Source organism: Seriola aureovittata, chromosome 24, assembly GCF_021018895.1.
Source record: "Seriola aureovittata isolate HTS-2021-v1 ecotype China chromosome 24, ASM2101889v1, whole genome shotgun sequence".
Lineage (NCBI taxonomy): Eukaryota > Metazoa > Chordata > Actinopteri > Carangiformes > Carangidae > Seriola > Seriola aureovittata.
Genome location: NC_079387.1, coordinates 10,777,990 through 10,805,126, shown reverse-complemented (window position 1 = coordinate 10,805,126; position 27,137 = coordinate 10,777,990). Strand labels below are relative to the sequence as shown.

At 43.8% G+C, this 27,137-nt stretch overlaps 3 protein-coding genes across 6 annotated transcripts; 2 read left to right on the top strand and 1 right to left on the bottom strand.

Annotated features, from left to right (window-relative positions):
* Positions 1–1,911: 1,911 nt before the first annotated feature.
* Positions 1,912–22,478, bottom strand: nhej1 (nonhomologous end-joining factor 1). Of its 4 annotated transcripts, XM_056370605.1 has the most exons (10): positions 22,131–22,478; positions 19,354–19,394; positions 17,141–17,301; positions 16,392–16,604; positions 15,252–15,473; positions 14,920–15,058; positions 14,019–14,077; positions 3,636–3,843; positions 2,889–2,998; positions 1,912–2,394 (listed from the first exon to the last, which is right to left on the bottom strand). In XM_056370605.1, exons 4-10 carry the CDS (start codon positions 16,578–16,580, stop codon positions 2,317–2,319), a joined length of 1,005 nt encoding a protein of 334 aa, XP_056226580.1. In that variant the 5' UTR covers positions 16,581–16,604; positions 17,141–17,301; positions 19,354–19,394; positions 22,131–22,478; the 3' UTR covers positions 1,912–2,316. The 4 variants fall into 4 exon arrangements, with proteins under 4 accessions (XP_056226580.1, XP_056226578.1, XP_056226577.1 ...); XM_056370603.1 differs by lacking the exon at positions 19,354–19,394; XM_056370602.1 differs by lacking the exons at positions 19,354–19,394; positions 22,131–22,478 and adding an exon at positions 18,234–18,324.
* On the top strand, positions 19,356–21,922 carry LOC130165366 (nuclear factor 7, brain-like). The gene is made up of 2 exons (XM_056370592.1): positions 19,356–19,520; positions 19,631–21,922. Exon 2 carries the CDS (start codon positions 19,648–19,650, stop codon positions 21,040–21,042), a length of 1,395 nt encoding a protein of 464 aa, XP_056226567.1. The 5' UTR covers positions 19,356–19,520; positions 19,631–19,647; the 3' UTR covers positions 21,043–21,922.
* A 1,003-nt stretch (positions 22,479–23,481) lies between the features above and the next one.
* Positions 23,482–26,048, top strand: LOC130165367 (nuclear factor 7, brain-like). The gene is made up of 2 exons (XM_056370594.1): positions 23,482–23,656; positions 23,767–26,048. The coding sequence occupies exon 2, from the start codon at positions 23,784–23,786 to the stop codon at positions 25,176–25,178; it is 1,395 nt and encodes a 464-aa protein (XP_056226569.1). The 5' UTR covers positions 23,482–23,656; positions 23,767–23,783; the 3' UTR covers positions 25,179–26,048.
* Positions 26,049–27,137: the final 1,089 nt, after the last annotated feature.

Here is a 27,137-nt window from a genome sequence, read left to right as displayed (position 1 = left end):
ATGGAGACAACATATATGTGTCTGTCTGAATCTTCTCTTTCATTCCTACTGATGTTTCTGGGGTAAATAATGACAGATGTTTGATCTAATTAATATTAATTAATGCAATTTTTGATTTAATTAAATCACAACAGAGTAGAAAGTGAGGATTCCTCTGGGGGCTCAGGGTGATCCATTACACCAACACACCAACTCAGGCTCTCAAAGTTCCTGCTTTGTCTCTGCTCTGAATGTAAATAATATTTAATTATAATAACATTTTCATTTTGAATCATTTTGAATGAAATATTTTCCTGTTGTTTAGAAGTCTGTCACCTCCCTCAGATTTCCTCTCTGGTCCTTCAAGGTTCTTCGTCTATAAACCGGTTTCCAAAGATAAAGTCTCATTTTGATGCTTCTAAGTTTCAGTGTTCATATAACCCGACCTGCAGTCACATGATCGCTGACGAATCTAATTTCTGATTCGATTGAAAACGTGTGTGAAATGAAGAAAACACAGCTGAGAGTGAAAATATCACAGACGTTTCTGTGCTGATGCAGCAAACGTGTCATTTATAGGAAAATGTTCGAACTGGGAGTTTTTTTTATCCAAAACCTCATTTAACAAAGATGTTTACATGTCTGTGAAATAATCAAGATATTGATCTGAAGCTGAAGAATAACTGACTTTCAGGAAGTTTCCTGTTGTTAGATTAAAGATCATCCTCCAGAGAAGCGTCTCTGCTCACAGGTGAAAACAGGACTTTTGGTGTAAAAAGGCAGATAATTGACTTTGTTCCACGTTCATTCCCGTCTATATTTAATCCACCACTAACTGCAGAAGCTGAAAATAAGCGGCTGTGACGCGTCGTTGGGAGCGTTCGACTATAAATACAGGAGCAGACGAGGAGCGATCAGCAGCTGCTCTGATTTTGCTGTTAAAGATGTTTATGGTCGACCGTCTGCTCCCGGATCAGCTGCGGATAAAACAGCGGCTCTCTGCGCTGAATTATGTCGAGGTGTCGCTCACTGAGACGGGTCACCCAACACCCGGCGGCTGAGCCCGCTGAGCCCTCTGCTGATGTCATACCTCCATCACAGGAGGTCAAACCGCGGTCCGAGGACCGTCTGGGATCATTTTCTCCTCTTTCAGATAAAACATAAGAACGACTGGAGCAAAAAGAAAAAAGGTTTAAAATGCAAACAACAATAGATTGATCTTTATTTAATCTGCTGATTATTTCCTGGAGGGTTGCTAAGATCTCCTGGAGAGGGCTTTATAATAACACGGTCCTGACTATAACCTGGAGAACAGAGAAACGTCTTCAGTCCTATCTGCTCATCATTCCACGATTCAGACGGAAATGTCACATGCACGGAGACAACGGTGAATGATTCGCAGCAGCGTCACCAGGAAGTGAAGTAAAAAGTCTATGAACGTCTTCTCGTGTGCCTGATTTATTCACGGTCAAAATGAAACCACACAGAAACACTTGAAATCCTCCGGAGCCGCGCAGACAAACACCGACTTTTCAACTAAGACTTCAATAGCATTCCCCAGATGCTGCAACACCTTGAGTCAACATGTCACTGTGCTCTGAGAAAAGGAGGGAGGCAGATCTATCGACCGCTCTCCACCCATTATTCTCCGTCCGTCTGAGCGCAGGGAGAAACAAGCGGCTCCTGAACCCCCCGTCAGACACAAACACAGCTCGTGTCTTTAAATATAAAGATCTGGAGGCTTGTGGACGAAGAGAAAAACAGATTCTCCTCATTAAATGTAATAAAAGTGAAAGTTACTGTGTTAAAATAGATAAAAATAATATTTCTTTAGTGTTAGAAAGACCGAGACAAGTTTTAGAGTTTTCATCTATGATACTTTAAACATTTTCTGTAACTGATTTTGTGAATAACGGACAAAAACCATCAGAATTATATTTACACCTTTAATCAACAGCTTGTTCGACTTTTCTAAAAAACCCCAAAATCAATAAATCAGTTTCAGACGACATGAAAATTGATTGTTCATTAAAACATGAGAAATTAATCTAGTTACCTGTTTAATTACCTGTATGTTTGAAATATTGACAGCAGATCACAAGACCATTAAAGATAGAAAAATGAATTCATTGAATTAAATGTTTCGTTTAAAAACCTGTTTATATGATAAAATCTAAACCAAATTAAAAGCAGATAAAGTTTCTCAACCTGTAAAAGTGAAGACGTTAAAAACAGGAAGTGGTTTTGAAGACAGACCCGTTTCCATTTTTCTCCACGTGGGAAAAAACCTTTTCTATTGCAGTTCTTAATGGTGTGTGTGTGTCCTACTGCTCGGGCTCATCTGAACAGTCCCACTTTCTTCTTCTTTGGTTTGGAGGCCGGTCGCTCCGCAGGGCTGCAGGTGACGGGCAGAGACTGGAGGACAAACAGGAGAGGACGGATAATTCTTTTCATCTTTTTTTTTACGTCTCGTTTAATGTTCTTCACCTTTGAATTATTTACTGAGTGAAACACTTCACCTCTTAAATTCTCTGTAAATAGTTTTTAAACTTTCCAACAAACCCTTTGAGCAAATCCACTAACTTTCAAGTCAAGATCAGTTTCATTTCTCCTCTAGAAATTAAAGTTCTATGATGTTGAGTCATGTTTTACTGAACAACATTATACTGTATAAAATCTACCTCATTATTATTATTATTATAATCATTATTAGTGCTTAATACTTTAATATTTCACTGCGTTGCCGTAACTACAGGATCAAACTGTGGATTCTTTCTGGTTTTTTGCATTTAAAGAATCTGGACACTTTTCTGTGACAATTATCACAAAGTTAAAACCAATAAATGTCAAAAATCACTACAACAATTTACAGAGAATGAAAGACGTGACACGTCTTCTTCCCGTCGTACCTGTTGCACTGCGGCTCTGTCGGCCATCTTGGCTCTGGTCGCCTCTGTCTGGCCGTTGGGGCGCAGTCCTCTGTCGCTCTCAGCTGTTTCGGTGCGGACGGATCCGACGCCTGAAGGACGAGGACAGAGACGATCAAACACGCCGTTAATTAAACGTGATGAAATGTTCCGGCAGAAGATCTGGAGACAAAGACGAGGGTCAAATTCTCTTTCAGGTCACATCCCTGTTTATCCAGAGTCATAGAAAATATTTAACATTTGTTCGACATTATGTCATAATTTCACTGTGACCTTTGACCTCTGACCACCAAAGTCTCATCAATTCGTCCTCGAGTCCGAGTGAAAAATTTAAAGGGATTCTCTTGAAGAGTTCTGGAGATATTGCGCTCACGAGGCCAAAATCATGTTTTGTGAGGTCAGCTTGATCTTGACCTTTGACCTTTGACCACCAAACTCTAATCAGTTCATGTTTGAGTCCAAGTAAATATTGGTGCGAAATTTGAAGAAGTTCCGTCTCGGCGTTACTGAGATGAGACTGACGGACCTGAAAACAACATGGCTGTCGGCGGCGCAGAGGAATAAAAACAGAATGACTTGATAAGACGAGAGATTGTTTTGCAGAGCGCAAAAAATTATGATCATCATGTAAAACAGTGAAATCAGCTGACAGGTTAATGTATCAGAAAGTGACCTTTTGTTTTGCAGCATCCTAAAACTTGTTATTGACCTTCCTGGACTTTAACTCGCCTGCAGACGGGGTGAGGTCGGGTTCCTCTGAGGCGGCCGGCCGCTCCTCCTCCTCCTCCTCCTCCTCATCCTCCTCCTCGACGCAGCGCTCCTCCGACAGTCTGCGCTTTCGTGCGTTTCCGTGGGCGACGACGGAGGCGTACAGGTGCTGCAGCTCGGCGTCGAAGCCGTGAGCGTCCTGCTGCTCGGAGCTCACCACGGGAAGAGCCTGATGGGAGGAGACAGAAAGATGGAGGACATAAGAGACGGGTTTCCTCCATCACCTGCACATAACACATGTTGTTTATCCAACACCAATAATTCATGTTTTATTTATGCCAGTGTTTTCATGTTGTTGTTGTTGTCTCATCGTAACCAAGAGAAACTACAGTCAAAACTACATGTTCCAGATGTTTTAAACGTCTCATTGTTCAAATGTCCGGGATCACTTTAGCTTTTATGTGACTTGAATTTATTCCCCAAGTTAATCGTCTCTGGAAACACAAAGTATGTTCAGTTCCACTTCCTGTTTTTGTGCTGTACACTTCATGTGTCTTTATTTGAAGCCGTCATGTGAGTTTCAATCCGTCTGCAGACTCACAGCCAGTAAATAATCAGATGCATGAACTGAAAACATGATTTGAAGTTTCCCTTTCAGGCGCAGCTCGGTGCCGTTGGGTATGTTTGTTTTATGGCCCTGCTGTGGGAGTCACATGTCTGAGGTGTGATGCAGGGTGTGCTGGGGCTGCGATAAGCCTCTAATCAAAGCTGCATTATTGGCACAGCTGACCACAGGTAGACCGGTGAGCAGGAACAACTGAAACACACACACACACACACACACACACACACACACACACACACACACACACACACACACACACACACACACACACACACACACACACACACACACACACAGCAGCTCTGTCAAACCACGAGCCTGACAGATAAGGCTGCGTGTAAACTCATGCGACATTATGCGAACACACGGCCGACGCATAGAAAAACACACGCTATTCACTAAATCCTGATTTTTTTTTTCCCCAATGGAGAGGACAAACTCTCCAAATTAGCTCCTCAAATATTGACCGGGAGAAATTGGTGGTCTCCCGCTCGCTGTCAGGGCAGAGGGGCTCCTAAACACACTTTGGTCAGGTTTCGAGGTTTCGCATTGATTTATTTTTGTTATTTGTTTGTTTAAATATCGTAAAAATAAATGTATGCTCTGGTGAGGCTTAGTTCTGCTTTGGGCACAGAGAAACCAATGTGCTGAGGGGAGAGAAAGCAGCAGAAAGCCGATCCTTATTCTCTCGTTTTATCCCCCCCCCCACCCCCTGTCAGTGACCCCCCCCTCCTTCTCTGGCTGCCGACCAGCTCACTTCACATTATTTCATCTGAAATATTGTGTTCGATCGGTTGGATCCAGCTGCGCTCAACTTCCTCTGTGACAGTTTAAAGCCCCTCCTCTGTTTCCCACCCGGAGCACATTTCACCAGAAGAAGAAAAACATAGATTAAACACAGATACAATTCTGACAAAATAATCAGAAACCAAACCAACATTTTGACTTTACTCTGGTAAAATAATCTAATTATTGATAGATATAGTAATTAAACCTCCATATTTCCCACTTCCTGTTTTATTTTGAAGTGTTGATCAATGAGAAGATATAATTCTCAGTGTAGTTTCACATCTCCTCTCTCAGGCTTCTCTCTGCAGCTCTAGTAACAACAGGTCTGTGAACCAATCAGAAGAGAGGAGGCTCTGAGCCTCTCTTCTGATTGGCTGACTGATTTCTGAGTGATCCAATAAAAATACAACAGATTTCAGGTAAAAACACTCAGAGAAACCAAATCCTGCAAGGTTTGGATGGTGGGTCCAGGTGGGCGGGGCTTGGTGACTGCTTTGTTGTGACATCACAAAGTTCCAGAAGTCCTGACGGCTGGTTTTAAGGCTCAGTTTCTGAATACAGGCTGTGTGCATTTCTCTGTGGACTGAGGCTTTGATACTTTCACAGTATTAATATAGAAGCTAGAGCTGATCTATAATCACACTACACATGGACACAGACCTTTACACTGGAGGAGCTTTAAGATTCTTAAACCCATTCAGTGTATTTACAGTCTGTAATCACAGTTCTATCTTTCAGTTCTTTCTTGTTGGTGGAGTCACAAGAGATTCACAGAGAACAGATGCAGCCTACTGTTCACCTGTCGCTCTCTTTAATTGTTGCTAACGCTAACACAGCATTTCCTGCTGCTGCCACTTCACATTAAAAGCGTTTAACTGGCGAAACACGGGGGTGGCTGTAATCGCACAGGAGTTTAGCGCTGACCGAGATCATCTACAATCATCTGGGATTTTATCTGTTCTGTTGACGGAGGATCAGTTGTGAATCTGTCGGGGGAGCGATGGCGGCGTGAGGAGCAGCGCCACAGCGAGCTGCACACCTCCAACCTTCCAGTCACCTGCTGTTGTGTGGAAAACTACTGGAGCATGAAATCAGATTGAGGTTGTAATTATTTATGGCTGAAAAAAAAAAAAAAGAAGTTGATTTATTAAATCAAAATGATCAAAATCATATTATCGCCATTTTTGACTTAACAGGTAAAAATCAGAAGAGTCTGTTATAATTCACAGTTAGTGGCTGGTATTCTTTTCCGGGCAGAGCGAAGCTTCCATGCCTCCTGTATTTTAGGAAAGGTATAAAAGTGGCAACAGGGTGTGAACACGGCAGCGAGAGGATTGTTATCTGCCGCCGCTGACCAGAAATGAAATGCCAGACGCAGAATAAAAAGGTGATTACAGCAGGTCAATAACCTCTCGCCCGTTCTGTCGGGCTGAGTAATGTTCTGGAAAGTTCCTCCCTGCTCTCATGACTGAACAAAGTCCTCCGACCACACAGGAAACGAGCAGGGGAGGAGGAGGAGGAGGAGGAGGAAGACGAGGAGGAGCGCTCACCTGGTGGCCACGCCCCCTACCCCACAGTAAAGCATGTGAGGGGAAGGTGATGAGGGGGGGGGGGGGGCTGGCAGCTCGTTGGTGTTTCTCTATTATTAGCAGGTAAACAGCTCTGATTTTAGACGCTGCTGCTGCTGCTGTTGTTGTTGTTGTTTAATGGGGGGGGGGGGGGGGGGGGGGGGGGGGGGGGCTGGTGCCGGAGAGTCTCACACTCACTCTCCCTCATCCTCGTCTCTGTTGCTGACCTCATGTTTGCTTTCCCTCTCTCCCCTCGACCTGGTTTTCTCTCCGCGTGACCTCAGCTTCCCGCCCCGAATCAGAGCGCCATGTGCCGCTTTCCGCTTGACCCCCGAGGGCTGGAGGTCACGTCCTCGGGAGGAAAAACAAAAAGGAAACGACTCGAGGACGGACGAGGGAAGAGGTGAAGGTGCAGAGGTTTTTAATTGGCTGCTGGAGATCCATCTGTAGCTGGATGACTGATGCAGATTCCCTCTTCCTAATCAATAAATTACATTTTAAGAAACAAAGGCCACGTCTAAAAATCTAAAAAACAACCTGCTCAGGTGTTTCAGTGAGAGACCCTCGGATCTTCATTAGTGTCACTTATGATGCTCATTAATAATTAAAATGAAGTAATAAATATAATCAATGAAAAATATTTACAAATAAATAACTTAAATCAATTATTCCATCACAGAACCAAGAGTTTGAGATGAGCAGAAAGCCAAGGTTGTAAAAACCTCTTTTCTCCAACTTATATTTGTTGTTTTGGAAGCTTTCAACCACATCTCATGGCCTTCCTCAGACGATGAGGTTGCGATTAACCTCCGACCTTAGAAAACGGCGTAGAATTTGTGACGTGACAAAAACAAATCATCTCCGTTCCACCTGGACAAGTCCATCTGCCGAGGAAGACCACAGGATGCGCCTGAAAGCATCAGAGATAAAAATAAGTAAGCTGGAGATCAGATGCACTTAAACACAAGCACTGCGCCTTAAATCAGGTGAAATGTTTACACCTCTGGTGAATACTGGCTCGTACAGTCCGACTTTCTTTAATGTGACCTCATTTATTTCCTGAAACAGGACGAGGACTCGTTACCATGCCGACTTTCCTTTTTATTTCTAGACTCAGATTAAAGTCTGGGTGTCAGCCCTGCTGCTGCAGGTTTGGGGGGAAATCTCCAGCTCACAGTCAAAAGCAGGACGAGCTGCACATGACAAAAGTCTCTTGTCTGAACTGTGAACTCCAGATGCGTCAGCTGAGGAAAGACCAATATTTGTTTGTGGCTGACATTCATTTTAAAGCAGTTTCAGCTCGGTGCACCGCACACTTACAAACTGTTGCTGTAACAGGAAGTGTTAAGTGTCACAAAAATAAAATACAGTATCCCGGGAGGCGGGTTCTTGCAAACTGCGCCCGGCGTGTTCACGTGCTGACAAGCGCTGCTGCCGTGTTTTGTGTTTGCTGCTCTCATGTTGCTCACAGACTCATGATGTCTTTGCGGGACGCCGCACTCGGCCGGTCCAGGCCGGGGCTCGGCCCAGCGAGCAGCAGCTGAAGCGGGGGAGCAGCCAGGCCACAGAGGCCCTAATTACAGACCCGGAGCGGGGACAACCCTGTGGAAACTGTGTGCAACTGACAGACGGCACAGGAGGAGGCGGAGGAACAGCTACTGTACGGAGATGTTTTTGTTTTGCCATCTTTAACTCATCTCAGAATATAAACTACAGCTACAACTCATGATTCTCATTATTTGATTAAAAATGTCAGAGCACATTTCAGATTGTTGCTTCCATGAGACGAACGACGTTTGGCCGTTGCTATTTTTCTCTCTTCACCCTCAACACAGATTTCTTCTTTTTATTTGCACATCAAATATTAAAGGTTCAGATTCTTTCTCTCCATTTGGGTTTGTAACATTTTAAGCTTCGCGACAAACATGACGACCGGACACACACACATGCACGAGTGTGTTTTCGTCTTCGGGAGCAGAAACCAGGTTCCTGCAGGGCTGTTTAACACCTTAAGACTTCTCAAGATCTCCTGATAAACCTTACGACTGAGTAAATACACTGAACACACTCCCGCACCAACACAACCACTGAACTGGAGAGCTCAGTCCAGGAGAAGCCGTCAGAAGACATGAGACTAGAATCATTACACGTCATAAACTACATGATTTTATCTGCCGACTGTCGACACCCGACCCAGACCGGAACAGATCCGGTCCGGTTCGGTCTCATCACATGCACATCGCTGCCACAACAGTCCTAAAGTGTGTGCAACATAAAAACACAACGAATGAACTGCGACTGAGGAAAATGAGGTTGAATGTTGCGTCCGGCTCAACATCTCGCTCGTATCAGCCTCGCCTACTTATCACCTGGGCCCTGAATTCCTCAGGTATGTGAGATAAAGAGCTGCTCGCTCTGTTTGAGAGTCAATGATTTACAGAGGACAGCGGGAGAGAGGAAGAAGAAGAGGAAGGAGAAGAGGAGGAGGAGGCTGCCACCTTCCTCCCCTCACGTATTCTCTCTTTTTCTGGATACGTCTCAACAGGAAGTTGTCTTTGAACGCATCCTGAAAGACCGGCGTCCATCAAACACCTTTTAATGCGACAGCTTCGGTCATGAACGGGTCTGAACAGTTGCTGTGGGTGAACTCCACTGACCTGCAGAGCCCCAACACCTTTGGGGATGAACTGGAACATTAACTGTGAGCGTGTTGTATTTATAGCTGATGCAGGGGGTTAACAGGAGTCCTGCTGTACATACTGTGCCTATGCTGTAACACAACACCGACACAACACTACACACACGTATTGTTCGTTATCAGGCCTCACGCTGCTTCGATAGGAACTGTATTTACATTGCTGCCTCCTCCCCTGCAGTCGCTGTGTTCACAGTCTTTTATTCACGTGGTTCAACAGACGGAGTTCAGATCCCTGAGCCTCTCTTCAAACCACTTACTGTTGCCCAGACTATCAGTGACCTCCACTGGCATCACAAGCTCAAGACGACCAATCACAGTCCTTGCCATAAAACGACACTGTGTTATTGTCCTCCATCGGTGTTGGCCTTCAGCTGCGCGGGAGCAAAGCCCTGCAGCTGGGTTCAACATCTGGAGGAGCGGAGGCTCTCAGAGCAGTAGGGGTGAAATCTTCAGGTGTCCACAGACTTTTGGCCACATAAAGAACCGCGCACAAAGAGCAGAAGAGATAAAGCTGCATGTTTCAGCTCATCCGTCTGCGCTAATCAATCGTTTTACTGTTGGATTGCTCTTCTTCTGCAGGATCAATACCTGCAGCTTCTCTTCTTTCTTTACATTTGGCTGCTTCAAGTCAAACTGTGTGTTTGTGTATTCTGGACTCCATCAGCTGCTGCGGTCGCTGCTCTGCTCCTAACTTAGAGCCTCTGGTTGACGCAGACAGATATTAGCGCAGAGAGCTACGTAGCATTTAAGGATAATTTTTCACCCTCATCGTGACAGCTGCTCTCACAGGAAACGGAAACCTGCACATCTCTGCGCCGTGAAGAAGAACGGAGGAGTTTCTGATTGAATCTCACTTTGTTTTTAAGCAGTCTGAAGCACGTTCGACACAGATCCCGACCAGAAAAACCAACAATTTAAACCAGAGAAGCAGGAAACTTGGAGTAAGAACTGCCACATTTGGAAGCCGCAACATTTTGGCTCCATTATGCGATTGTGTGCAGCTCCAGTGAGGTGTTTCGGTCAGAAGTGGCCACTAATTGTCAGATGTCGTTACACTGCAGAGCGGTCGCCGTGGAGCTGTGAAGCCGCCGTCTCATGAAACAGGAAGCGGGCGGCGTTCCCGAACGGTGACAATTCAATTCAGAGCTGACAACTGTGACGCTGCGCCGAAAACACACACACACACACACACACTTTTACGCACATAAACAAGAAGATAAAGAGCGCAGCCTCAGTGACACACACAGACTCACAGCTCTGAAAAACCAAAAGCATGCGTCACAGCCTCCTCTGTGTGGACGAGCAGACACTCCCCTCTGCCCGGTCATGAGCTGCTGCCACCACACACACACACACACACACACACACACACACACACACACACACACACACACACACACACACACACACACACACACACACGCACACACACACACACACACACACACACACACACACACACACACGCACACAAACATGCACACACACAAACATGCACACACATACTCCAAATTTAGGTCCTAAGGGAAGCTGATGTGATCCTAAAAGGATTTGAACATTTTTTTCAGCTCCATGACCAGCTTTAGCCTGTACCCAAGTTAAATCCAAGTGTGTGTGTGTGTGTGTGTGTGTGTGTGTGTGTGTGTATCAGTGGGAAGCGTAGGCTAATTCCACCCATGTAAATGTTGACCTGAGCTGGGTGGGGTGTTTGTGTGGTGACTGGGTGGGGAGGGGCTTTCATGGAAAGCTGCAGTAGAAAATAAAAGCTGCTGCTCCTGTCATCATCGTCTCTCCCTCTGCCCTTCGCTCCCCTTGCTGTGGGAAACAAAGGCCACAAATGGCGCAAGCACAAACACGCGCAAAGAGCGGGTGACGAGGCGGATGTTTGCCCGCGCTGCCGTCTTTTGGCACTCGCCACGTAAATATCTGCGTAAATGTCAAAGAAGTTCAAGGAAGGAAAAACTGAAGGTGAAACTGAAGCTGGGAGGTTTTTACAAGCACAGGAGACACAAACAGACGGTGTGTTGTACCTGTGGCTCTGATCCGTCTCTGAGTCATTTATACACTCACTTTTAAAGCAACGGTTTGTGGGAAACAGGCTTATTCACTTCCGCTTATTCATTTTCTGGCGTTAGAGGAGAAGATCGATATCACTGGTCCGACTCCGTCTAAAGCTACTGAGACAAAAACACACCTCGACTGTTCAAGCTGCACAAAAGTGTGAAGACGAGAACATGTTGAGCGAGACGGTCCGCACCAGGAAAACAACAGAAAACGACCTGATTAGGAGTTCGACACCAGAGAGCGCTGTTCGGTTCCTCAGCCGGTATCAAACACGTTTCTGCGCCTAAACCTGCGGAAACGCAACATCTGCTCCAACAGCAGCGTCACAGCCGAAAATCCTGCTCTGCTTTTCTGGATTAACCAGAGAATTATCTGGTTAATCCAAAAATTTAAATTATCTTGTTATTTTTTATTTTCGTTATCATTAAATATCGTTATTTTTCTCCAAAATACCAAGATCATTTTCTCGTTACACCTACAGTATTTTTTATTGGCCCCTCCCCCTGGACTGAAACGTCCGACAGACTCCAGGTGAACGTTCATCACAGGTATTTCAAACATTGTGCATCAGTTCTGAGCTTGAGCTTGATGGCCTGGAGAGCGAATGTTGCCATGGAGACGGACACAGACGGGAACACAAACACAAGTCAGTGGGTGGACAGACACACACACACACACACACACACACACACACACGCAAAGGCCCTACCCTGATAGATAAATACTACACACACATGCCAAACGCCTCATGCACACGCACACACACACACACAGACACACACACACACACACACACACACACAGACACAGTGGTCCATCTAGTGTGTGTGTGTGTGTGTGTGTGTGTGTGTGTGTGTCTGTGTGTGTGTGTGTGTGTGTGTTCCTCTGTTTGACGCATCCCGGTGACATTCTTCCCGAACACGTTTTATTCCAGTTTGGACTTTGGTCTGAAGGCGGCCTCCTCGCAGCCCGGTGGAATTTGCCATGAGAGAGGAGACTTTGATCCACTGCAGCGTTCTTCTTCTTCTGTGGTCTCTGACTGTCCACACGCCCTCCTCAACCATCATACTAGTCACCAATAAGCTGAAAACAGAGCCGCCACTGTGACCCCGATGTAACTTTCCATGACTCCTGCACCTGAGCTGGAGCCTTTCCACCAACTATAAATGTGAATCCTTCCTGGTTTGTCCTTTTACACAAACACCATCAACAAACAGGCCGGTTTCCTCCCCGAAAACCACCACATGATGCAACTGATGAGCTCAACAGACTGGGAATTAAGCCGCAGTGTGTTCCTGCAAGGTCACCTGTGGAGGGAAAATTCCCTACGATCAGGTTCCACGACATCAACGACCTTTAGATGAAACCAGGTCTCACCATCACCAGGGCGACAGAAGTTCAGCTAATCTTTCTGTTTATACTATTTATATACATGTATATATTCTATATCTTTATACTAGTTTTTTTTAATAAATTTAAATAAAAACATTTATAAATCCACCAAGAAATCATAGGAAAATAGACGCTTCAGCAGTTGCCTGAGAATCATCATGTTGTGAAGGTTTCTTCAGTGTCGGTGTGATCTGGTGTTGGTTATGAGTTGACTGCAAACAGGAACTGCTAACAGCTAATGCAGCTACTTTTATCTTCCCAAAACATAAACAGATGTAGGCTGAAGCAGAGAAGCAGGGTCTACCTGCTGGCAGGTGTTTCTCTGTCGTGCTATTGGTTCCCAAAAAGGTCTCTATGTTGGTGTGAACGTGATTCAGACGTCCAGTTTCATACTAAGCTGATAAAATGCAGGAGGAGGAAAGAAACTCGTCTCCTGGAACAAACTCAAAGATCCACTTTAAAGCTCCAGATGAGCTTTAAATTACAGGAGGAGCATCAGCCCGGCTGTAATTATTGCTGGAGACTCGCTCCCGCTCCACACTGGATTACAACCACCGACCACGGCAGGTAATAATAAAATCTCCCCACTCCCCTCGAGAAATAAACCCTGTCTGAAAGAGCTTGAGATACAGCGGGGCGAAGTTTCCTTCCTAACGATCAAACGATTATTATATCGTTATGTGACTTTAATATAAAATAAAAACCGGCCTCAGAAACCAAAATCTGTGCTCTCATTAAAGACGGAGCTCAAGACCAACAAGAGAGAAAACCTCACAGGTAACTGAAGCAGGAGGCAGCCGACACACACACCTTGAAAATTCCACAGGTAGATCTGAAATGTCCACACACACACACACACACACACACACACACACACACACACACACACACACACACACACTAGGAGTCAGGGGTCAGCACAGTCAGAGATGAGAAATTCCACACCTGAATACAGTAAACACACACACACACACACACACACACACAAACACACACACAAACACACACACAGAAAATTAAAAGACTCAGCTCCTCGCCTCGTCCTGATTGGCTGACGGTAACGAGCAGCGGCTCGTGTTTCAGTCGGACAGAGCGCTGCTCGTCCTTCCAGCGGCCGCAGTGTTTTATCATGTGGTTCTCGCCGCGCTCGCCACAGCCGGTTAACGATCGGGAACGGAGCAGAGAGGACGGTAAAAACAGAGAAAACAGAGCTGCGGTGTGTGTGTGTGTGTGTGTGTGTGTGTGTGTGTGTGTTGCTGACCTCTCACCTTTGCCATGAAGTCCTCTCTGTAGGTCTGCTCCTCAAAAACATCCGTCTGCAGACGCTCTGAGTTCAAACACACACACACACACACACACACACACACACACACACACACACACACACACACACACACACACTGTGAGCACATTATAAAAGGTCTGCTACAGTTCAACCTTCACTTTAACCACATGCTTCCCAACCTGTGGCTGGAGACCCTCCTTGGGGTCCTGTGTTACATCCAGAGGACGATTGAACAAATACATTTGTGTTTCATAAAGTTCCTCTCACCTTTCACATCTTTAGATCTTTTAAAATCCTTCAAATGAAACAGGAAACAGGAAGAAATACTCTTTTAAACTGTGTGTAACTCCACATCACAGAGTCACAGTCGGACTGTGGACTGTTGTGACCCCTGGACAAAGTTAATGCTCAGAGTTTTCATAGAAAAATATTCCAGCTGAACTTCCTGCAGACAGTCAGTGTATCTGAGTCTAGATGATCCAGATCAGATACAGTCTATCCTGAAGAAGTATAACTATATGCAAGGAGCAGACTGGGTTCCATGGATTCTCCTGGATTTCAGTCTCTGACCGACGTGGTGTTCAGAGAAACACCCACATTTTCAGTTTATTATTATTACTGATTTCTTTTTAAATATTTACAATCAAGTCATAAAATGAAATTGTGCTGATTTATTCTGAGAAGGGAGGAACTGGCAGCTGCTGTGAGATGTAAAGTTTTGTTTCCGCTGTTTTAAACGTGAGTTAGAATCTGTTCGACAGTAAACAGCAAGGCCGCCTCTCTCTCTGTACTGTTTGCTCCATGTAAGTCGTGTTATGTGTGTGTGATGTGTGTGTGATGTGTGTGTGATGTGTGTGTGATGTGTGTGTGATGTGTGTGTGCACCTCTGCTGAGCGTGGCTCCGTTCTCCCTGTAGTCCTGGATCTCTGCGTCCTTCCTCGCCAGCAGACCTCCCAGCTGCTCCACCTGCCGCTGCAGCAGGCGGCTCATCGCCAGCAGGGGGCGCACCAGCTGAGCACACACCTGAGAAACACACAGGAAATCGTGTCAGAGAGAGAACGCCGTGAGGTTTTAGCTGCTGCATCCTCCTCTACATCAAACTCAGTTACTAAAGTGCTTGAATCTACAGTGGGTAAAACCACGCGCCAACACTGATCACATGTCACCATCACAGGTTTTAAGGCTGCAACAACCAGCGCTGACACGTGGAGCGTACCAGTGTGACGGAGGCGGGGGTGCAGTGGAACTCCCAGTAGAAGGGCAGCCCTGCCAGCTCGCTCTTCAGCCTCATGCTGATGTCGCCGTCCTCCTGTCGCGTCAGGGAGATCTGGGCCTCGCCGTCAGCTCGCTCCCCGCCTCCCGACAGACAGGGCTGGACCACCGCACACAGGTGGGAGAAGAACGCTTTGACGGGGGCTCGCAGGCGCCTGTTCAGCTCCTGGCGGATGACAACAGACAAACAGGAACTGATTCAAGGGCAAAAAATCATCATTTAAGATCTTTAGTTGTAGAATTAAGAAGGGAATTTTATCTTCTCGCTGTTGGCAGATTTAATATAATTATATTTGATACTTTTTGGTGCCGATGATCCAAGACTTTGAAATGTTGACCAACTTTGTCACTTTTAAAATTAATTCTTTTTGACACAGAAGCTTTGAAAAGAAAACAAGATGGCCGACTTGACTACCTGATGTAGGTTACATGTGCTTTATTAGTCCTTTATTAGAGTCTGACATAGACACTGGAAACAGATATTATTGGATATTATTGGTCATTATCTACAGATTGCAGAGCAGTAAATTTTATCTTATTGAGAGCGTTTTTAAGTTTATTTGAATAAAGTTTTTCTCAGGTTTAATATTGTTTGAAATCTCGTCTTTAATCATTTGTGGTTTTATCACAGAAAGTTTGTTTTGTTTTTCTGTATTTTGGGATTTGTACTTTCATTTGAAAGTGTGAGCAGTTTATTCTTGATCAGCTTTATGTGGAGTCACGTGTTTGTGCATGAAAACAATCATCGTGATGCTGCTTCCTGCAGAACTCCTGAGTCAAACAATGGTCTTTCTTTTAATTTGTCATCGTTTAGGAGAAATAGGTACAGCGAGTCAAATCCTAATGGACTCACCTGTAACTACAATTTTATATTTCCTGCTTTGTCTTTGCATTAATCTGTAGTTTCATAAATGCATCTTTCACTTTCTGTAAACCGCTGGTGTCTTAGCTGTTGGCCACTCTTTAGATTTTAAAATGGTGGCAAGATCCTCGAAGGCTGAAGTCATGTGTGAAATAAAACCCTGAATAACACCTGACAGCAGGTGAAGGTGCAAAACTCAACCCTCCCCTGTTTTCTACGGACCTGTGCTCGGCTCTGGATGGCAGCTGAGTCCATCCTCTCCTCCCACACACAGGTCATGTCAGTCAGCAGGATGTGGTACGCCGAGTCTCCAAACCAGATCTTAGCGAGGAGCCGGCAGTCGCCGATGCTCACAGGAAGCCAGGGACGCTGGAGGAGGACGCCAACCGGGGCTCCGCTGACCTCCATCATGGCGGCAGGTACGAAACAGACTCACTACACGGAAAGGAAACACGCACACAGTTTCTGAGAGAGAAAATATCTGGTTCTCAGTCAAAGGTACTAGAAGCCTGTGGACACAAAACTGAAGACAAGAAATTAAAATACAACTCCCATGGTGCATCTCAGTGAGTAACATCCAATCACAGAGCTTCAAATCATGTGTATCCGTGTTAAACTGGAGAAACTGAATTAGGGTTCCAACTAATGATTACTTTCATTACAGTTTAACCTGCTGATTATTTTCTATAGCAACACATAAAAGGATATAGGTTTGTTTATTTCTTAGAGTGCAGCTGAAATGATTAATTGATCACCAGGAAATTAACCCTAGATTGTTCAATAATGAAAACAACAACAGTAAGTAAAGGAAACACAGATATTTAATGTGACAGATCAACACTGTGGTTCATGCATGTTTTCAGATTGGCTCTGAAAGTGGATGCCTATGAACACCCACACCCAAAACACAGTGTCATTTTCTTTTTCACCTAAACTCTTTTTTTAATTTTATTTTATTTTGAATCACTCACCCCCAAGGAATGCGCCCCCAAAGCCTGGACTGAGATCTGTTAAAGCCGCGACAGACGCCGTCCCTGCCGCATAATCACCACCTTGCCCCGGGGGGAGACCGCAGTGGCAGCTCCTGCGGGCTCCCGGCTCCTCTCTGCTGATCTGTAATGGGGCTGTTTTTCTGGGAAAGAAAAGAGGTATTTCTCGTCAGTAGCCATTTGACACACTCTCGCGCGTTTCAGAGGGTGACTCATGCCAATTTGGAAATCGCAAAAATACCAAATCGGTAACTTTTAAGACTACAATATACAGCCATACAAAGCTGGAGACGGATGCCGGCGGTTAGAGAGTGTCCGGGCAGGATGTTGCCCTGACACGCTCCCCCATCACCAAACCCCATTCATAAATCTCAGAGTTTAAAGTCTCCCCTTTGCTTCTCAGCACACACTCGCTGTATATACCGTAATATTTTTGAACCGTGTCTGCATCGTTAGAAGCTGCTCTTTAATTCGGCCACCAACTATCAGGTGCAAACAGTGACACAATGTGGGGGAAAAACACCCACATTTTTTAGAGCTCTGTAGGAATAAATGCTGCGGTTGTTTTGTGCAAACAACAACGAAAAAAACAGCAGTTGTACTGACATAAGTATAAGTGTATATGTCGTGTGTATCCAAACACTGACTGGCTTTTAGAACTGACTTTTGCTAGAAAATTCAAGTGGAAAAAAGCCGGTAACGACAGAGAATCAAACCAAACTGAATTCACAAATCTCTGATTTTTAAAGTTTTCCTACTTATAAGCAAATACAGCTGTGAGATAGCTTATGATTTTAAACCGTGACTGCATTTGTGTGAGCTATACTTCAAGTCGGCGACACAATTAGTGATATTTATTATAAAAAATGCCAACTTTTAATCATAAATGGCCCGTGTTGCTAATTCGTGACCGAGGAGGGGAGTTAGCTCAGAGTTTGTTTTGCTTCCGCTGTGGATTTTGTCTGATAAAACTAAACGTTGTTCAGTCATTATTCAGCCAAAACATCTTATAACACGTTTAAAAACACGATAAAATATGGAAAAACAAGTGTATCAGTACTTTAAATGTACCAACATTAGCTACAAGAGATGCAGCCAAATGTAGCTCCCGCGCCGGATCTTGTTGTGTTACGAGTTGCAGCGACGACGTCAAACAACAGCGTGTTTCAACGGTTCCGCTTTTAACAGTCCGACTAATAAATGAAGAAATATCTGTGTCTGTTTTATGAAAAAAAGTCTAGCGATGGGTTAAGATGTATGGGGGTAAAATTATACATGTTATACAATTCTTAATAGAGCAAAATGTATTTACTAATGTCTGTTATAGGACATTACTTCCTTTACATGAACAACCTCCGGAACTAACCTGTTTTTACCGCTTTCTTACAGCAAATGAAATCTAGTGAAGGTGTCCATATATTTATAATTTGGACAGTGACACAATGTTCTGCGCCCCACAGCACTGAATCTGAAACGAAATTATCCAAAAGGACAATGTAATATTAATGTAGACTTTCAGCTTTAATTCAGTTCAGGTAGTTTCACAAAATATTGCATTAAACGTTTTTTATTTAATATTTTATAATAACTGCAAGACATTATTGCCTTACTGTTTGTAACGTTACATTTTCAGCATAAAAAGAAAGAAAAGAAAGACGAATAGAAAAGGGGGAAAACTAAGGTTGTTCTCACAGCCCAGAGGCATGATGGGAGTTGGCCGGATGTATACGGAAGTAACCCGGAAGTTAGGAACTTTTACACGGCAGGGGAAAAATTCCTACAGAATTGAGAAGGCGCCGTTCATGTTTATATTACGTTTATTATTCAAAAGTTGTTCATGATTTTTGCAACATATTACCGCTATTGTTCCCCGCCAAAAAAGTTTCTGTTCACCGTAGTTAGAGACTGAAAAACTCGATCAGACTCAGCTTCAAACCAAATTAACAGCTTCCATCAATAACTACATGTTGAACAGCTGATCATTGTTCAGATTCAAAAACTATAATAATAAACTAATAATAATAATAATAATAATAAAAAAGTAACAGTCCTGAAATAAGAACGAGTTGAGATGCATTCTGTATCAAACACTGACAGGTTTTTAGAGCTGAGTTTTTCTCGGATGTCTGACTATGAGCGGAGGAATCTCTGTCCCTGTAGACTTCTGCACAAACTCCTCCCCTCACCTGACTCACCCGAGACAAACCAGGAAACAGGTTGTCGTTCTTCTTCTTCACTAGAGAGAGACACAGAGTGAAAAACAGACGATCAGATTCAGCTTCAGACCAAACTAACAGCTTCCTCTGAGAGAGTCCAGCTACAACACTGCTGCTTCCACCTGCTGATACTCCACACACTGAAGGTGAGTCGGATAAAAACCAGGACTCCAAAGTGAAAGTAAACTTCAGTGAAGTTAGTAGAGGGGGGAGGGGAGCCATGACTGACTGTACTTCCTGTCTGCTGTGTTTGCAGCTTCTCTCAGGGACTAAATGGCTTCCAGATCAGAGGAGGATCTCTGCTGTCCGGTCTGTCATGAGGTCTTTAGAGATCCTGTTCTTCTGTCCTGCAGCCACAGCTTCTGTAAAGACTGTCTGCAGAGCTGGTGGAGAGAGAAACAAGATCCACTGTGTCCAGTTTGTAAGAGAAGATCTTCAAAGGATGAACCACCTGTTAGTCTGGTGTTGAAGAACCTGTGTGAGGCCTTCTTACAGGAGAGAGAGCAGAGATCTTCAGAGGCTCTCTGCAGTCTGCACTCTGAGAAACTCAAACTCTTCTGTCTGGACCATCAGCAGCCAGTGTGTGTCGTCTGCAGAGACTCAGAAACACACACCGACCACAGATTCAGACCCATCGATGAAGCTGCTCCACAACACAAGAAGAAGCTTCAGGAAACTCTGGAGCCCTTAAAGGAGAAGTTAAATGCTCTTAAACAAGTTAAAGTGAAGTTTGATCAAACAGCAGAACACATTAAGGTCCAGGCCCGACACACAGAGACGCAGATGAAGGAGCAGTTTAAGAAGCTTCACCAGTTTCTAGAAGAGGAAGAGGAGGCCAGGATGGCTGCACTGAGGGAGGAAGAGGAGCAGAAGAGTCAGGTGATGAAGGAGAAGATGGAGGCTCTGAGCAGAGAGATAGCAGCTCTTTCAGACACAGTCAGAGCCACAGAGGACGAGCTGAGAGCTGAAGACGTCTCATTCCTGCTCAGCTACAAGGCTGCAGTGGACAGAGTCCAGCAGCGCCCCCTGCTGGAGGATCACCAGCTGGGCTCAGGAGCTCTGATAGACCAGGCCAAACACCTGGGCAACCTGACCTTCAACATCTGGAACAAGATGAAGGACCTGGTCTCCTACAATCCTGTGGTTCTGGACCCAAACACTGCTCATCCAGTATTACACCTGTCTGAAGATCTGACCAGAGTGAGAGTAGGAGAGAGACAGAAGCTTCCTGACAATCCAGAGAGGATTAGTTCTCTCTGCTCTGTCCTGAGCTCTGAGGGTTTTAACTCAGGGACTCACAGCTGGGACGTCGAGGTTGGAGACAATACAGACTGGATACTGGGTGTGTTAGAAGAGTCTGTCCAGAGGAAGAGAGACATACGGTCTGGATCATGGAGTATATGTTTCTATGGAGGTGAATACTCAGCACCGTCACCATCAGCTCCAGTCATTGATCTCTCAGTGAAGAAGAAGCTCCAGAGGATCAGAGTGAATTTGGACTGGAACAGAGGAAAACTGTCGTTCTCTGATCCTGATACTGACACACACATACACACCTTCACACACACTTTCACTCACAAGGTGTTTCCATTCTTTCACACTTGGGATCACCTCCCAGTGAAGGTGTTACCACTGAAGGTCTCTGTGACAGTGGGACAGAGCAGTTAGAGGTAAAGAGGATGATTATATTGATCATGTTTCTTAAAGGGAAAAGTCAGAGACTTGAACCTGTTAAACTGCACCTGTCCTCCTGCTCTCCTTGTTCCAAACACTTGTTTGCTTTTCTTTTACTTTCACTTCTGTTAATAATCTAGTAATAACAACCACTATGATAATAATAATGATGATCTGTTCTGTGTCACTAAGTGTGCTGGTGTTTCAAAATAAAAGCTTCTGATAAAACATTTCACAGCTGTTTATTTGTGTTTTGATGAAAGCCTGTACAACAGAGCCCTGCATGAAATACTACTTTTATACTGAAGAACTGTAAAGACGGTGAACCTGGTTCAGATGAACACTATGTGTCAGTATTAACAGTAAACCACAGAACATGAATTTAAAAACTCCTGCTCTGTTTTTCTGAATCAACCAGATAATTATCTGCACTGTAACAAATTCCTGTAAAATTTACGGGGAAATTTCAACAGTACAATCCTGTTATCTTTAAATGCAGTATATTACTGTAAATTCCTCTCATGAAACAGTATTAAAACAGTAATTCACAGTATTTTTTGCAATGCATTTTGGGAAAACACAGCGTGAGACACTTTGATTGGACAATGCAGATTTGATTTTCTTCTATCTTCATCCTTCAAATGAACAGGTGAGAGCCTCATACATCACATTTCCAATCAAGTTGTATTGATTATCTAGTAGAAAACCATCAAACAAGACGAGTTATTTTACTTGTAATGTGAGTCTTTAAGATACTTCAAGCTTTTCTTTATGTTTAGGATTATTTGGCTAAAATGAAATGTATTCAGAGTGAATGTAAAGAGCGTTGGACTCGGATTAAGTTTAAGTCATTTGAGATCAGAGTCTGAGCTGAGACACACACACACACACACACACACACACACACACACACACACACACACACAAACGCACACACACACACACACACACACACACACAGTGAGTAATTTCAGCTAACGTTAGCTACTTCGATGTGCAGCTGTACAGTTGCTAAGTGGTAGAAAATCCTTGTGTTGTGATCTGAAAACGTCGGTAACACTGTGACGTCAACTGTCTCTCACCTGTTTCACTGGCAGTTTCACCGTGAGACGGAGAGAGGAGCTGGACTCTGATCCTGATCCTCCAAACTACAGGGAGAGTTTCATCTTCACTTTACTGTGTGTTAGCATCTGCTAACTGCTCGTCTCCACAGGACGCTGCTGATTTGATTTAGATCACGTTACTTTACTGTCGGGACTGAACTGACCGGAAGCTTGTTTGCTAATGTTAGCCAGCTAGCTAAACCGTCACCGTGTGTTTCTTCCACTATTATTACACTGAACACAGCAGAAATAATGCGGCTGTTCAACACGGTTCACTTCTCCATCATAACTGTTAAGTGTTGTAATTTGATGGCGCCCTTACTCCCTGTATTATGGTAGACTGATATACTGCACTGCTGTATCGTATAAGGTTTACGGTACGTACAGTACGTGACGTCATCACGCTCCCAGTGAGCGCCAGTTCTGTGTGAGCCATGATGATGAGAGGACAACATAACCGTCCGCATCAGTCCGCACTTTATTGTTAAATAAATGTGCTTTATTTATAACCTTAATTGGGAAAAAAATGTGGAATTTGTCAGCTAAATATTTGATAAACAATAAAGCAAAAGAAGTATCCTTTAAATTGATTCATAGATTTTACCCAACAAACATTTTTCTACAACGATTCAAAAGAGATATTGATGTTAATTGCTCATTTTGTGAAGGACACCCTGAGGATATTTTTCATTTATTCTGGTCTTGCCCCTTTTCCACCAAATTATGGATGGATATTTGTGATTTAATTTCTACTTGCATTTTACCACACTTTTCCTTTTGCTTTGAACATATTGTTTGGCTTCATTGACTATCCACCAACAAAAAAAGGACACTTTTATGTAATTAATCTGATCATATATTTGGCAAAATGGCATATCCATAAATGCAGATACACTGCCCAAAAACCACTCTTTTCTATTTTTAACAATGAGGTCAAACAATATATAAAAACCATTAATTACTCCACTAATAAGAAAGATATTAAAACTATTTCTATGTGTGCTCTCTTTGATATATTTTTGTAATACCTCTGTAATATTCTATTTCTTTTATATGTTTGTAACCCCCTGGAGATTTTCATTGCACTATTCTTTTGTATTGTTCTGTATGTCTCAATAAACTTGTATTAAAAAAAATAAATAAATAAAAATAGATAAATGTGCCAAGACGTAAAAGATGATCCGAGTATTTTCTGCTTATCCTCCATACGCAGTAGAGGACTGCGCTCTCCATTAAAAACCTTAACAATAACACCTTATAATGTAGATAAGAAAAAGAAGCGAAGGAATCTCTGTCCCTGCAGACTTCTGCACAAACTCCTCCCCTCACCTGACTCATCCGAGACAAACCAGGAAACAGGTTGTCGTTCTTCTTCTTCACTAGAGAGAGACACAGAGTGAAAAACAGACGATCAGATTCAGCTTCAGACCAAACTAACAGCTTCCTCTGAGAGAGTCCAGCTACAACACTGCTGCTTCCACCTGCTGATACTCCACACACTGAAGGTGAGTCGGATAAAAACCAGGACTCCAAAGTGAAAGTAAACTTCAGTGAAGTTAGTAGAGGGGGGAGGGGAGCCATGACTGACTGTACTTTCTGTCTGCTGTGTTTGCAGCTTCTCTCAGGGACTAAATGGCTTCCAGATCAGAGGAGGATCTCTGCTGTCCGGTCTGTCATGAGGTCTTCAGAGATCCTGTTCTTCTGTCCTGCAGCCACAGCTTCTGTAAAGACTGTCTGCAGAGCTGGTGGAGAGAGAAACAAGATCGACTGTGTCCAGTTTGTAAGAGAAGATCTTCAAAGCCTGAACCACCTTGTAACCTGGTGCTGAAGAACCTGTGTGAGGCCTTCTTACAGGAGAGAGAGCAGAGATCTTCAGAGGCTCTCTGCAGTCTGCACTCTGAGAAACTCAAACTCTTCTGTCTGGACCATCAGCAGCCAGTGTGTCTCGTCTGCAGAGACTCAGAAAAACACACCGACCACAGATTCAGACCCATCGATGAAGCTGCTCCACAACACAAGAAGAAGCTTCAGGAAACTCTGGAGCCCTTAAAGGAGAAGTTAAATGCTCTTAAACAAGTTAAAGTGAAGTTTGATCAAACAGCAGAACACATTAAGGTCCAGGCCCGACACACAGAGACGCAGATGAAGGAGCAGTTTAAGAAGCTTCACCAGTTTCTAGAAGAGGAAGAGGAGGCCAGGATGGCTGCACTGAGGGAGGAAGAGGAGCAGAAGAGTCAGGTGATGAAGGAGAAGATGGAGGCTCTGAGCAGAGAGATAGCAGCTCTTTCACACACAGTCAGAGCCACAGAGGACGAGCTGAGAGCTGAAGACGTCTCATTCCTGCTCAGCTACAAGGCTGCAGTGGACAGAGTCCAGCAGCGCCCCCTGCTGGAGGATCACCAGCTGGGCTCAGGAGCTCTGATAGACCAGGCCAAACACCTGGGCAACCTGACCTTCAACATCTGGAACAAGATGAAGGACGTGGTCTCCTACAGTCCTGTGGTTCTGGACCCAAACACTGCTGGTCCAGTATTACACCTGTCTGAAGATCTGACCAGTGTGAGAGGAGGAGAGAGACAGAAACTTCCTGACAATCCAGAGAGGTTTAGTTCTCTCTGGTCCTGCTCTGTCCTGGGCTCTGAGGGTTTTAACTCAGGGACTCACAGCTGGGACGTCGAGGTTGGAGACAATATACACTGGATACTGGGTGTGTCAGAAGAGTCTGTCCAGAGGAAGAGAGACATACGGTCTGAAGTATGGAGTATATTGTTTGATGGAGGTAAATACTCAGCACGGTCACCATCAGCTCCTGACATTGATCTCTCAGTGAAGAAGAAGCTCCAGAGGATCAGAGTGAATCTGGACTGGAACAGAGGAAAACTGTCGTTCTCTGATCCTGATACTGACACACACATACACACCTTCACACACACTTTCACTCACAAGGTGTTTCCATTCATTCACACTGGTGATGAAGTGAAGGTGTTACCACTGAAGGTCTCTGTGACAGTGGGACAGAGCAGTTAGAGGTAAAGAGGATGATTATATTGATCATGTTTCTTAAAGGGAAAAGTCAGAGACTTGAACCTGTTAAACTGCACCTGTCCTCCTGCTCTCCTTGTTCCAAACACTTGTTTGCTTTTCTTTTACTTTCAATTCTGTTAATAATCTAGTAATAACAACCACTATGATAATAATAATGATGATCTGTTCTGTGTCACTAAGTGTGCTGGTGTTTCAAAATAAAAGCTTCTGATAAAACATTTCACAGCTGTTTATTTGTGTTTTGATGAAAGCCTGTACAACAGAGCCCTGCATGAAATACTACTTTTATACTGAAGAACTGTAAAGACGGTGAACCTGGTTCAGATGAACACTATGTGTCAGTATTAACAGTAAACCACAGAACATGAATTTAAAAACTCCTGCTCTGTTTTTCTGAATCAACCAGATAATTATCTGCACTGTAACAAATTCCTGTAAAATTTACGGGGAAATTTCAACAGTACAATCCTGTTATCTTTAAATGCAGTATATTACTGTAAATTCCTCTCATGAAACAGTATTAAAACAGTAATTCACAGTATTTTTTGCAATGCATTTTGGGAAAACACAGCGTGAGACACTTTGATTGGACAATGCAGATTTGATTTTCTTCTATCTTCATCCTTCAAATGAACAGGTGAGAGCCTCATACATCACATTTCCAATCAAGTTGTATTGATTATCTAGTAGAAAACCATCAAACAAGACGAGTTATTTTACTTGTAATGTGAGTCTTTAAGATACTTCAAGCTTTTCTTTATGTTTAGGATTATTTGGCTAAAATGAAATGTATTCAGAGTGAATGTAAAGAGCGTTGGACTCGGATTAAGTTTAAGTCATTTGAGATCAGAGTCTGAGCTGAGACACACACACACACACACACACACACACACACACACACACACACACAAACGCACACACACACACACACACACACACACACAGTGAGTAATTTCAGCTAACGTTAGCTACCTCGATGTGCAGCTGTACAGTTGCTAAGTGGTAGAAAATCCTTGTGTTGTGATCTGAAAACGTCGGTAACACTGTGACGTCAACTGTCTCTCACCTGTTTCACTGGCAGTTTCACCGTGAGACGGAGAGAGGAGCTGGACTCTGATCCTGATCCTCCAAACTACAGGGAGAGTTTCATCTTCACTTTACTGTGTGTTAGCATCTGCTAACTGCTCGTCTCCACAGGACGCTGCTGATTTGATTTAGATCACGTTACTTTACTGTCGGGACTTAACTGACCGGAAGCTTGTTTGCTAATGTTAGCCAGCTAGCTAAACCGTCACCGTGTGTTTCTTCCACTATTATTACACTGAACACAGCAGAAATAATGCTGCTGTTCAACACGGTTCACTTCTCCATCACAACTGTTAAGTGTTGTAATTTGATGGCGCCCTTACTCCCTGTATTATGGTAGACTGATATACTGCACTGCTGTATCGTATAAGGTTTACGGTACGTACAGTACGTGACGTCATCACGCTCCCAGTGAGCGCCAGTTCTGTGTGAGCCATGATGATGAGAGGACAACATAACCGTCCGCATCAGTCCGCACTTTATTGTTAAATAAATGTGCTTTATTAATAACCTTAATTGGGAAAAAAATGTGGAATTTGTCAGCTAAATATTTGATAAACAATAAAGCAAAAGAAGTATCCTTTAAATTGATTCATAGATTTTACCCAACAAACATTTTTCTACAACGATTCAAAAGAGATATTGATGTTAATTGCTCATTTTGTGAAGGACACCCTGAGGATATTTTTCATTTATTCTGGTCTTGCCCCTTTTCCACCAAATTATGGATGGATATTTGTGATTTAATTTCTACTTGCATTTTACCACACTTTTCCTTTTGCTTTGAACATATTGTTTGGCTTCATTGACTATCCACCAACAAAAAAAGGACACTTTTATGTAATTAATCTGATC

What these genes read in the sequence shown, in the direction of transcription:
- nhej1 (XM_056370605.1), bottom strand. Translation starts at nt 16,580, where the DNA reads ATGATGGAGGTCAGCGGAGCCCCGGTTGGCGTCCTCCTCCAGCGTCCC. An exon ending in CCCCCGCCTCCGTCACACTG is followed by an intron (nt 15,059 to 15,251) that starts GTACGCTCCACG and finishes TGTGTTTCTCAG; the next exon opens with GTGTGTGCTCAGCTGGTGCG. An exon ending in GAGAGGACTTCATGGCAAAG is followed by an intron (nt 3,844 to 14,018) that starts GTGAGAGGTCAG and finishes TCCTCCCATCAG; the next exon opens with GCTCTTCCCGTGGTGAGCTC.
- LOC130165366 (XM_056370592.1), top strand. Translation starts at nt 19,648, where the DNA reads ATGGCTTCCAGATCAGAGGAGGATCTCTGCTGTCCGGTCTGTCATGAG.
- LOC130165367 (XM_056370594.1), top strand. Translation starts at nt 23,784, where the DNA reads ATGGCTTCCAGATCAGAGGAGGATCTCTGCTGTCCGGTCTGTCATGAG.